We start from the raw sequence: 10824 nt of genomic DNA on the forward strand, positions 1-10824 counted from the left end.
CGTCGGCAGAGTAGATATCAATCAATCAGAAGTACGAGTAGTCCTTGACCTTTTATCAAGACTATTAGAATCTGCAAAGAATCGGACAGCTCAAAAATATTGCTGACATAATCAGTCTTGGCGCAAATCGGAGGACGCTCGGGCTTTTTGAGCTTCAGTCGCGATTTTCCAGACGATCAATCGCTCCGCGTACAACGCTCACCATGGCTTCTTCGTTACCAATGCGCTCATGGAGTTGTCTACGCTCTGCGGTCCGGGGCATCTACCAGCTCCAGGGCCCCTCGCGATCTCTCTCCTCCATCTCGCTCACGACCAAATATACCCCCAAGCCTGAACCAAAAGAACTACCCAAGAACCTCCCGCCGCATTTCTACTCGCAGCTTCCTCATCGGATGCGACCAGACATGGGTATGACCGTTGCAGTGTCCATTTTGCCTAATGTTTTTCTCAGTTTTCCTTTGCCATTGCTGGAATTCTTCCAGGAGCTGACCGTTGACAGTCAAACCGAAAATGAAGATCAAGCCCGCACCACCCTCAACGCTGAACGCCTGTCCAGATCCCGTCGCTGCAGTGACTGAGAAACAGCTGGCTGTTCTCGACCCGACGGGTGAGCGGAGACAGCTGTTCGACTATCGAAGGAACCCGCGAAGCGCCAAGGTTGGCGACATCCTGCGCGTGACATTCAAGAGCGGCGATCCCTTCTCGGGCGTCTGTTTGAACATCCGCCAGCGGGGAATTGATACGGCATTCCTTCTCCGCAATGAATTGACTCGAGTTCCCGTGGAAATGTGGATCAAGGTGTTTAGCCCGAATGTGCAAAGCGTGGAGATTGTCCAGCGAACAGAGAAGAGGAAGCGTCGTGCTCGTATCTACTATATGCGGTACGTTTTATTTGATACCTTTTCTCGTGACGGTTGTTGCGAGGTTTGTGCTAACCAGTCGAACCTCTTTAGGCAACCGAAGCACGATATTGGCAGTGTCGAGAACATTGTCCAGAACTACTTGAAACAAAAATCGGCTGTTTCTGGTCAATCATAGTGATTGTCGGCATTTGGGATGAAATTGATTGGAAACTTCCATTTACAACCTCTTTTGGCTCTGGGAGTCGATCTGCACATTGTATTATACATAGGACTCCGGTTCAAGAGCTATCATGTATTCTAAGCAACGACGTTTCCCACTTGTGTCAATAAGGCAGGAAATCAGATGACATCGCTGTGATTTGGCCCTTCTTTTATTTCGAAAATCAAGGCAGGTGTTTGTGTTTTGTTTTAAATACCTCACGGTGATGTCAGATCACATGGCGACGAATCAACAAGGGGATATATATGGTTGACCACGCACTCTTGTTGATGGCCTGTAGGTCAACACTGTAAGTAACAAAGAAAAGGATTCATTGCAACAAGCAGATACCATTACAAGCCCGCAATGGCAGCGTCACAAGTTGCCTACATGGCCGAAAAGGCCTTCAGTCACGAACAACAGCCCATTACGGGCGACATCACCAGTTATCAATCCGGTGACCACGGTGACTCGAGCCAGACGATGAAAGCACTCATATGGGACGGGAAGAACACAGTCAAGCTTGGTATGTTCGTGCAGTTAGGGCTGGGAGCGGTAGACTAATGAAACTCCCTGTTTAAGTTGACACGCCCAAACCAAAAATCATCGATGACGGTGATGTCATTTTGAAAGTCACCGGCAGCACAATTTGCGGGAGTGACCTGCATCTCTACCATGGTGAGATTTTTTGAAAAAATCCAACATGCGTTGAAAGCATGTTGATATATTGGCTTCCACAGGCATTGTTCCCGAGCTCCAGAAGGGAGACATTCTCGGGCATGAGTTCTGCGGTGTCGTAGACCAGGTCGGTCCAAAGGTTTCCAGAGTGAAACCTGGTGATCGAGTCGTTGCGTCCTTCCAGATCGCGTGCGGTGAATGTTTCTACTGTCAGAAGAAACTGTCATCAGTGTGCGAAAAGACCAATGCCAACGCCCTCGCCAATAAACTCTATGGACGACGAACAGCTGGTAGGAGACCCATTCAATTGGTAATGCAACATAGTAGTTATGCTGATGGACAGTTGCTAGGCATGTTTGGCTACTCCCATCTCACCGGAGGTTTCGCCGGCGGACAGGCAGAATGGGTCCGCGTTCCATACAGCGACGTGAATCTCTTAAAGCTACCCGCCGACGTGCCGGATGAAAAAGGCCTTTTCCTATCCGACGTGCTGGCGACTTCCTGGCACGCAGTAGTCGACACCGGCGTGGAAAAGGGCGACACCGTCGCCATCTGGGGTGCCGGCCCGATTGGGCAGATGGTTGCGCAGTTCAGCTTCGATCAGGGTGCTGACCGCGTGATTTTGATCGACGGCGGACCAGCAGCATGGCGGCTCGAATTTGTGAAAAAGACGCTGCCCCGCGTCGAAGCAGTCGACTACACCAAGCTTCCCAAGGGCGAGAGCGTCACCTCCCAGCTGAAGAAGATGTGTAACAACCGCGGGCCGGACGTCGCCATCGAATGCGCGGCCGGTGAGTATGCAAAGGGATGGCAGCATTACTTCGAGACACTACTCGGTATGGAGACGGATACTTCAGAGTTGCTCAATGAGATGATTACGTCCGTTCGCGCCTTTGGTCGCTGTGGAATTACGGGGGTGTATGCCGGTTACGTACGTATTGTGCGCGATTGACTTTAGGTAATTGACAGGCTCCACTGACGACGACAGACAAACCACTTCAACGTCGGATCGCTCATGCAGACCGGCATTCGCCTGATTGGCAACGGCCAAGCTCCGGTCCAGAAATACTGGGATCATCTCCTAAAGCTCATCCAGGAAGACAAGATCAAGCCATTGGATATGGTGTCTCATCGTTTCCGGCTCGAAGATATGGAGAAGGTGTATGACTTGTTTAACAAGCGTGCGGATGGCATCCAGAAAGTCTTCGTGCAAACCCGACACTCGCCGCTTCCATCGAAGGATGGTCCAGCTTTGACGGAGCTGTGACGGAAACTCTGACTCTTGGGGGTAATCAGGAGTATGTGGCCCATACCTACAGTTCATTCCATGTAATTAGCCAATTGGCGAAATTGAATAGCCTTCACTCCTTGCGTTTGCCGGAATTCGATCCATGGTGATTGATCTGGTCCAAGTAGCGGTCTAGCTAGTAGCCGGATGGATGGATGCTGAACTCGTACTGTACTGTTTCCTCGCTGCCTTGAAACAAGGCATGATGAGTTGACAGTGTTCTCCAGATCCACTTTTTTTACTCCGTATCGGAGCATTGGTTCAAAGCCAAAGTCCATCGCAGGTTGCAAGCAATCAACTGGCGAGAATCCGCAGACTGCACCGTGAATCATCGCCGAACTTTGCAGCCACGGGCATCATGCATCCACCAAAATAAAACAAACGAACCAATCAAAAGAACGATGGCCATCAGATAAGTCGGAAAATTCACTTCCGATCACCGAAATCGGCGCAAAAATAGCACGTGATGACGATTGCTCAGAGATTATCAATCTAATCAGATCTTGATTTCCCCCTCCCTCGTGTTCCACTACCTCGCTCTCTTCACCATCTCCATTCTACACAAGTGAGCTTCTCATTGAGATTCCCACCTCCTTGTTTTCGAACGCTCAATTGGTTTTGCGATCCGGTTGAGGCCCTTTTGAAGTTGACCGGCCAGTAGTATTTGCCTGGACAACTCGGCGAGTCGAATTGCAATTTTCGAGGCTGCGTATTGGAACCTCGAGGCCGCCTGGCCATCAGCATGGCCTCTGTTTCTGCCCCTCCCGCATTGGCCCCGGCGCCGCAGGTCTCACCGCCGCCGACCACCGCGTCCCCGAGCCCTGGGGTCGTCGGATCCGTGACCAGCAAAGAATGGGTGATTCCACCACGACCAAAACCGGGACGCAAGCCCGCGACGGACACACCGCCGACCAAGCGAAAAGCCCAAAATCGAGCTGCCCAGCGTGCTTTTCGTGAAAGACGCGCCGCCCGCGTAAATGAGCTCGAGGAGCAAATCAAACAGATGGAGGAGGATTTCGACAGGAAAGAACTAGAATACAAGAATCAGATTGCCGAGTTGAATAGAGAATTGAACCAGTGCAAGGATGAGATTACATGGTGGAAGAATCGGTGCCATGCGCTGGAACAGGACCTCTTCCAACAAAAGGCATCGAGCCAGACGGCTCAGAGAGACGAATCGGGTGCTGGCACGCATGATGCAATGCTTTCTGGGAGCCGCACATCCGGGAATAGCTCGTCCAATTCAGCGCCTACCAATGACAGCGGGTCGAGACAAACATCTTCTTGTTGCGGCCCGACTACAAAATGCCCGTGCCAGGAAGATGCCATTCAGATCTCCAACTTGGTCAATAACAACGAGTCGACTCCTAGGAGGAGGTCGAATGAGAAACCAGTCTTGGAAGCCTCTGAACGGCAGAAACCGGAACCTACAATCAAAGAGGAGCCAGAGCCGATGGAAATCGACTTCACAACCCGCTTCTCCAGCTCTCGGCCCTCATCCGTCCTTGAGATCCGGGCGCCTTCTACACCACCCGCTGATCGCTGCGGCTTTTGTCGGGAAGGCACAGCCTGTATCTGCGCCGAGATGAATGATCAATCCCCGGGCGCTGACTTGTCTGAAAGCGTTCCCTTGGCCCCTGCCCGGAATCTGTCCCTATTCACTCCACCACCGTCCGATGGCGATGACCGGGACGTTACGCTGCCCCCGATAAAGGAAGCGTCCAATCCCTGTGCGAATGGACCTGGCACCTGCGCACAATGCCTAGAAGACCCCAAGAGAATGCTTTTTTGCAAGACATTGGCCGCTTCGGGTCTCAAAGAGGGCCCCTCAAATGGATGCTGTGGCGGTAACAACGGCTGCCGCAGATCGAACTCGGGCAGTGTCAAGCCTCTAACAGTGACTTGCTCCGATGCCTACACCGCGCTGTCGCGGCATCCCAAATTCTCCCAAGCCAGCGACGATTTGACGTCTTGGCTACCAAAACTTCATGCACTGCCGAAGCCCGTCAAAGACAACATCCGTGGCCGGCCGGCGATCGAAGTCGAGGCTGCCAGCGTCATGAATGTTTTGCGATATTTTGACCGTCGGTTTGCATCCAAGTGACGCTCCGGATCAGGACGTCTACCAGAACCAAGTGCTGCTTTCTCGAGACGGTGGTTGAACCCAATCACTCGAGAAGGCAGTCAACAGAGACCCTACACTCCGCGCGGCTACAGGCTCTACATCTACTCCGCCATGTCGTCGCCTGCACCCGCAAGCCATCCAGCCATATCTGCAGAACTTCTGTTGTAGCCTACCACCGTTCAATCTGTTCCGCTCAAAACCTGTACATCATCGATGATCTGGTGTATATTCACGTTGTATCATGCTCGGACTTTTGATGTCATGACGAAAAAGCAATAACAATCCAAACGGATAGCCTAATGATACTGTTCATTGCAGACTGGAAATGTTCCCCTGGCATGAAACCCTTCACTTTCATGGGTAGGAAAGAACGGGCGATTAACAACGGGCGAGTTCTTCTTGGACCTCTGTAACAGCCGTCTCGGCGACTCGACAGAACGCCGGGTCAATGAGACGTGTAGCCGGACGCAATCGTATCATTTCAGGGGTCAGAAACTGACTTGGTAACGACTGCCGGCTTAGAGACCCGTGGAGGAAGAAAAAGCGACCTGGAATTCTGGAGGATGCTATGCACACAAATGGTCGAATGGAAAAACTTTGTTCCGGTAGGAATAATACCTCGCTTCCTATTGGCTGGCTCTGTCGGCTACAAGGTTCGCGGCCAATTCGCCCGAGGTCTCCCGTGATGCCGAAGTTCGACTTTGAGGCGTTTATATTTCCTTTGATCCATTTAAGTTCCTTACACTACAATACATCAAACTCCCCTCTCCACGGCTTCCGGAGGTAGTCTTGCAACAATGGCCACGCAAAGGGTCGCGCAGCAGTCTCTGCGGCGGTGTATGTGTCTTCACCCATTTGCAACACCCGCCAATCGTCATGTCGGCTAACGAACATGTGTAGTCGCCGCTCAGCCGTCGGCGCTCGCTTCGCCCATGACCCGGTTCGCTTCGCCGGCTGCCGTTGCGGCCGGACGATATCTACAATTCAGGTGCGATGATTCCTACAACTCAACTCCATCGACAATACACAAGAACCTTCGGGCTAACGCGGGGAGGCGGAATATGACAGACCGTCGACCTCTTCAGCTAGCTCGCCATCCGATCCCAGCAAGCTCCTCGCTGAGCAGCGTCTGAGACGGCCCGTTTCACCACACCTGTCTATCTACCGTCCACAAATCACCTGGTACCCGAGTATGTTCCACCGAATCACGGGCTTTATCGGTTCCGGTGCGCTCTACCTCTTCGCCATGGCGTATCTTGCGGCGCCGCTCTTTGGCTGGCAGCTGGGTTCTGCGTCCATTGCGGCTGCGTTTGGCGCGCTCCCCGTCGCTGCTAAGTTCCTGATTAAGTTCACGGCGGCGCTGCCAGTGACTTTCCATAGCTTCAATGGCATCCGCCACTTGATCTGGGACCTGGGCAAGCAGTTGACGAACAAGCAAGTCATTGTGACTGGCTGGACTGCAGTCGGCCTGAGTGCTGTTACGGCCCTTGTGCTTGCGTTGCTGTGAATGTCTCTTTGGGAACTTGTACCATGTGAAATATATCTGAATGGAAACCTTGTTCAACCAATTACTTGGATTCGTGTACTTTCTGACTATACCCATCTAATCTTCCAAGGACTGTAGGGAGTGTGGACCCGACAGTGAACTGACATGATCAGCAGAAGATCATTGGATTGTGGATTTTGTTCGACACCGAGAACATCAGCCAATGCACTTCAATAACACATGCGGTGGCCCCAGAGGCCACTCGGATAAGTGAAAGAAGGAAAACATAGTATTAACCATTACAAATCCCGTCAGCCATCCTTTCCCAATGCTTTCCAGCGGAGTTGGCGAAACATAAACTGCAGTATATCCTAACAGGACGACATCGGTCTGAGTAAGTACTGGGTTCAAAATCTAACGCGTTGAACAAGACGATCTCATGGTCTCCTGATCGATCTACTTCACGTCAACCGATCTGACTCGGTGGTGAAGGAAAAAAAAAAAAAAGACTAAGGTATATACCAAGGGATCAAATGTGGATTCTCCCCGCGCCACAACGGATCAACGCCAGGCTGGACTTGGAGGAGGATTCGGCGGGAACGGCGGAGGCGACGGCGGGTCATGAGCAATGTAGGAATAAGCCTCGCGGGTGTCAAAAATCATGGTACGAGATCCGTGCCCAACCGTCTGGAGGCTCGCCATACTCTAGTCACCGGCTGTTACAGCGGGGCCGAAGGGATATGAGCCGGACAAGATAAGGACAGTAATGAATACACGAATGTCCGAAGAAGGTGATGAGCTGAAATGACTGTGGTTGGCTATACGGGCCGAGAGAATGAAAGACACACTGGAAAGAGGACCTTTCTTGGTTGCTCGCGGTCTGGGGTTCCGAACAGGAGAGGAGGTTTGAGGCTCATTATTATATCTCCATCCCCATTCTCCGCGGTGAAGGATTGAATTTATGATACGCAGCAGCAGCTCTTCACCGCCATCTTGTCAAGATCAAAAATAAGAAACGGCATCAATGACGGGAAAGCTAGAAAGAAAGTTGGCACCGGTCCAACGGGAAGCAATCCATCCCTCGCCTCGTCTTGGGTGAGAGATACAGTAACATACCTCGGAGGTATAGTGCACGATGGGGGAAGCGGCCCGGGATTGGCTACATGGCTAACCTCTTCTTCGGCAGAAGGGGACGAAATCCTGGATTAGGGTTACACTACCATGGGGAATGTATGCGACTAACGGCTCCCTGGAGGTCCTGAGTGATGACTAGACCCTGGACCCGTATTGATACTTTTCTTCGCATAGAAGGAAAAAAGTCTTTGTGTGTGCTGTGCAGGGGTGTACGGTGTCTTGGAGCTGGAGGCCCTGTGTTGTGGAGATTTCTCATGGAATTGAGCGAACACGTGCAGTGGATTGCCGTATTGCGGATGAGCAGTCACGGCTCCTTGCAGTTCCAGAAGCCTGCTCCGGGTAATGTGAGGAGTCTGATTCTGAGCTGTCATGCCTGGATCGACCGCAGATTCATGTGTGTATATGTATCCAACACACCGCCATCTTCTTCTAAGATGCCCGACGAACTGGAGAGGGAAAAGAAAGATGTCCTTGGCCGCCTCAGTCCTGTCATGTATTTCAGTGTGTTGTTTGGTTCTGGTCGACTCGACGGCGCGGAAGGCGTCACGTCAATCATTGATGGCGACACAGGCTGGATTTGGACCTGGGCCCCGGAGTTGGACAAAGGAAACGTGGAGTTCTTACGGTATCCGATCCGAGTGTTGACCAACGGCCACGCAGTACTATCGAAGCTTTCCCCTTGGAACGGACTCTGGAAGATCTTCGTTGCAATCTGGGACCAATGGGCGACGAAAGATTGAGATCTAGACTGGATATCAGCCTTGTCAACAAAAGGAGGGCTTCTTCAGGTTCGCCAATGACGGGCATGAGCCCCGGATTTCAACTGTGGCGGCAGATTTGGCAGGACGCTGTTCTTGTCTATCAAATTAACCTAGCGCACCAGCTGTACCATGCCAATGCATGTCCAGCTCAGAAAGCAGAAGGCGGAAACACGCTGCTGAAGATGATGCGGGTTGGACCCAAAGTCATATATTATTGTTCATTCAAGCGAGGGCCAGTTTGAGTGCGTCGAACAAAGCAAACATGACTTTCTTACATGTGAGCGCGTGCCAATTGTCTAGGGGAGAGAGCACGAGGGTGTGTGGCCTAGACACTTGTACAACCCCGACTTCTCTCACGACGTGGAAAAAAGTACTTGGAATATCAAAGAGGACGCGCATAAGAAGTGTCGTTCAGTCAGGCACCAATGACCACAGCCGCCGATTCTTCAACCCTGATCTCGGGCCTCAGAAGAGTCCATTATGTCTGCTCATCACAATACAATATGGCCCGACACGAAATCCTCATCCGCTGCGGACACAATCGGGCAGAGAGGACGCAAGGATTTTTCAAGGAAAAAGCCCATGTCGTTCTCTAGCTTCTGTAGGACAGCAAACACGGATACATTTTCCTGTTGAATGTGGTCGAAAGGGGATGACCGCTCAACGTTGACCGCAGGGAAAATCCATGGTGAGTCACGCGTTTCCCCGGTTTCACTGGGGGTTGGATGGCTGGACCGGAGATACGACATCTTTTCCCAACGTACGGAGTACACATAGCTGTAAGTTGGCATTGTGGGCTCCGGAAGCCCGATGTCGGTTCAATTTGTCATTATCGCAATGCGAAGGCAGGATGTACAGCACACTGGGGTGTTCACACGGCCCTGCAAGCAACTCCGTCGGCAGCGAGACTCAGAAACAATTGGCGACACCTGCGAACTCACGATGCGCCTCAGAGTTCATCAGGAAGTACATAGATCCAATTGTCGATTGTCGAGTGGATTGTTTTCTTGGTTCTTGTCTTGAGCTTCTGCGGTTCTGCCCAAGTCGTAGTTAGAGATTTCCGAATAAGGTTAGCGCGGTAACTGGAAATCTTGTTCGTCACCAGGAAGACTTGGACAACGAGAGACAGTCAAACCCGGTCTCTGCTTCCCGGATCCCGCTCTCATCGGCCGCCTTGCGGAACAATGGCGTCAAGAGTACCCGTCCGCTCATTCCGAGCGTTGTCATCTGCCCCGTGCCGCTCACACAGCAGCGTAGTGCGGCCTTCGACTAAATCATGTCCCAGTGTTGCGGTAGTCCGCTCTTCCAGACGCGCATTTGCGACAACGCCGTGTTGCCGTGAAGGCGAGCAGGAACAACACCAAGAGAAGCCCCGGTGGTCGTATACGCCGCCCGGGGCGAAGGCACCGTTTTCTCTGAAAATCCACAGCAAGCGACCGCCATTCCCGGTCAATGAAGATCCCGCCGTGTTGGACAAATTCTACATTGAGTTTCTGGGGCCGGGAGGGGACAAGATGCTGTCGGAGGAGGTCAAATGGCTTGCTGTGACGCATAAGAGCTTTGATCAGGGCCGACGGGGTTTCAATGATCGACTTGCATTTCTGGGTAAGCGATCTCGTGTAGCTCATCAGGTCCAGAGGATGAAGTTCATCAAAGAGACAGGCAAGCGCATAGTCCAATTGCAAGTGTCGCTGGCTCTGGTGCAAAACGCGGGCAATTACAAGCGGAAAATCCCAAGTGATCCGTATGGCCGCCAGCCGTTCGAGCATCCGGCTCTCGAGGGCCTGGAGAATCTCACGGACAACACCAAGAATTATATCACAAGCAAGAACAAGCTCTCCGATCTGGCACAGAGATACAACTTGCAGACAGTTCTTCGGTGGTCACCGCGGATGGTGAGTTAATCCCCTTCTACTCTACTGCCGTTGCAGCCGCTGATGGCTAGGGGTGCAGCCCGATGATTTGACGGCCTCGGGTCTCGATGTTGTTCTTGCTCACACCATGTACGCCATCATCGGCGCCATTGCGCTTGAGAAAGGCGGGCAAGTCGCGAACAAGGTGGCGCAGGAAAGAATATTGGCTCCACTAGGTCTACCGGTTGCCTCAATTTAGGGATGAATGGTTGTATGGCGGGGAGCATTGATGGCGTTTTGCTTTCTTTCTTTTCTCCGATCATGTATAAATGGATGTCTATTGTACTCGGGTTTTGGCAAGGGATGTCGTTTCGAGAATGATCGCTGTACCGAGTTCTCTGTACTATATAAAATTTATATAGAGAAACACATCTCCT

The 10824-nt window shown here is 51.9% G+C and overlaps 7 protein-coding genes across 7 annotated transcripts; all 7 read left to right on the plus strand.

Annotated features, from left to right (window-relative positions):
- Positions 1-203: 203 nt before the first annotated feature.
- VTN31DRAFT_4967 (mitochondrial 54S ribosomal protein bL19m) lies at positions 204-1038 on the plus strand (the record flags this gene model as incomplete). The annotated part of the gene is made up of 3 exons (XM_069405413.1): positions 204-408; positions 500-881; positions 954-1038. 3 exons carry the CDS (start codon positions 204-206, stop codon positions 1036-1038), a joined length of 672 nt encoding a protein of 223 aa, XP_069260480.1.
- A 390-nt stretch (positions 1039-1428) lies between these two features.
- On the plus strand, positions 1429-3007 carry VTN31DRAFT_4968 (uncharacterized protein; the record flags this gene model as incomplete). The annotated part of the gene is made up of 5 exons (XM_069405414.1): positions 1429-1588; positions 1645-1740; positions 1803-2030; positions 2091-2671; positions 2729-3007. The coding sequence occupies 5 exons, from the start codon at positions 1429-1431 to the stop codon at positions 3005-3007; spliced, it is 1344 nt and encodes a 447-aa protein (XP_069260481.1).
- Positions 3008-3770: 763 nt separating this feature from the next.
- VTN31DRAFT_4969 (uncharacterized protein) lies at positions 3771-5132 on the plus strand (the record flags this gene model as incomplete). Its single annotated transcript, XM_069405415.1, has 1 exon — positions 3771-5132. One exon carries the CDS (start codon positions 3771-3773, stop codon positions 5130-5132), a length of 1362 nt encoding a protein of 453 aa, XP_069260482.1.
- Positions 5133-5950: 818 nt separating this feature from the next.
- On the plus strand, positions 5951-6660 carry VTN31DRAFT_4970 (uncharacterized protein; the record flags this gene model as incomplete). The annotated part of the gene is made up of 3 exons (XM_069405417.1): positions 5951-5990; positions 6054-6141; positions 6222-6660. 3 exons carry the CDS (start codon positions 5951-5953, stop codon positions 6658-6660), a joined length of 567 nt encoding a protein of 188 aa, XP_069260483.1.
- A 1244-nt stretch (positions 6661-7904) lies between these two features.
- Positions 7905-8513, plus strand: VTN31DRAFT_4971 (uncharacterized protein; the record flags this gene model as incomplete). The annotated part of the gene is made up of 1 exon (XM_069405418.1): positions 7905-8513. One exon carries the CDS (start codon positions 7905-7907, stop codon positions 8511-8513), a length of 609 nt encoding a protein of 202 aa, XP_069260484.1.
- Positions 8514-8673: 160 nt separating this feature from the next.
- VTN31DRAFT_4972 (uncharacterized protein) lies at positions 8674-9204 on the plus strand (the record flags this gene model as incomplete). Its single annotated transcript, XM_069405419.1, has 1 exon — positions 8674-9204. The coding sequence occupies one exon, from the start codon at positions 8674-8676 to the stop codon at positions 9202-9204; it is 531 nt and encodes a 176-aa protein (XP_069260485.1).
- A 514-nt stretch (positions 9205-9718) lies between these two features.
- VTN31DRAFT_4973 (mitochondrial 54S ribosomal protein mL57) lies at positions 9719-10646 on the plus strand (the record flags this gene model as incomplete). Its single annotated transcript, XM_069405420.1, has 3 exons — positions 9719-10139; positions 10197-10429; positions 10488-10646. 3 exons carry the CDS (start codon positions 9719-9721, stop codon positions 10644-10646), a joined length of 813 nt encoding a protein of 270 aa, XP_069260486.1.
- Positions 10647-10824: the final 178 nt, after the last annotated feature.

This window comes from Thermomyces dupontii (genome assembly GCF_041956625.1).
Source record: "Thermomyces dupontii strain NRRL 2155 unplaced genomic scaffold VTN31scaffold_4, whole genome shotgun sequence".
Taxonomy (NCBI): Eukaryota; Fungi; Ascomycota; class Eurotiomycetes; order Eurotiales; family Trichocomaceae; genus Thermomyces; species Thermomyces dupontii.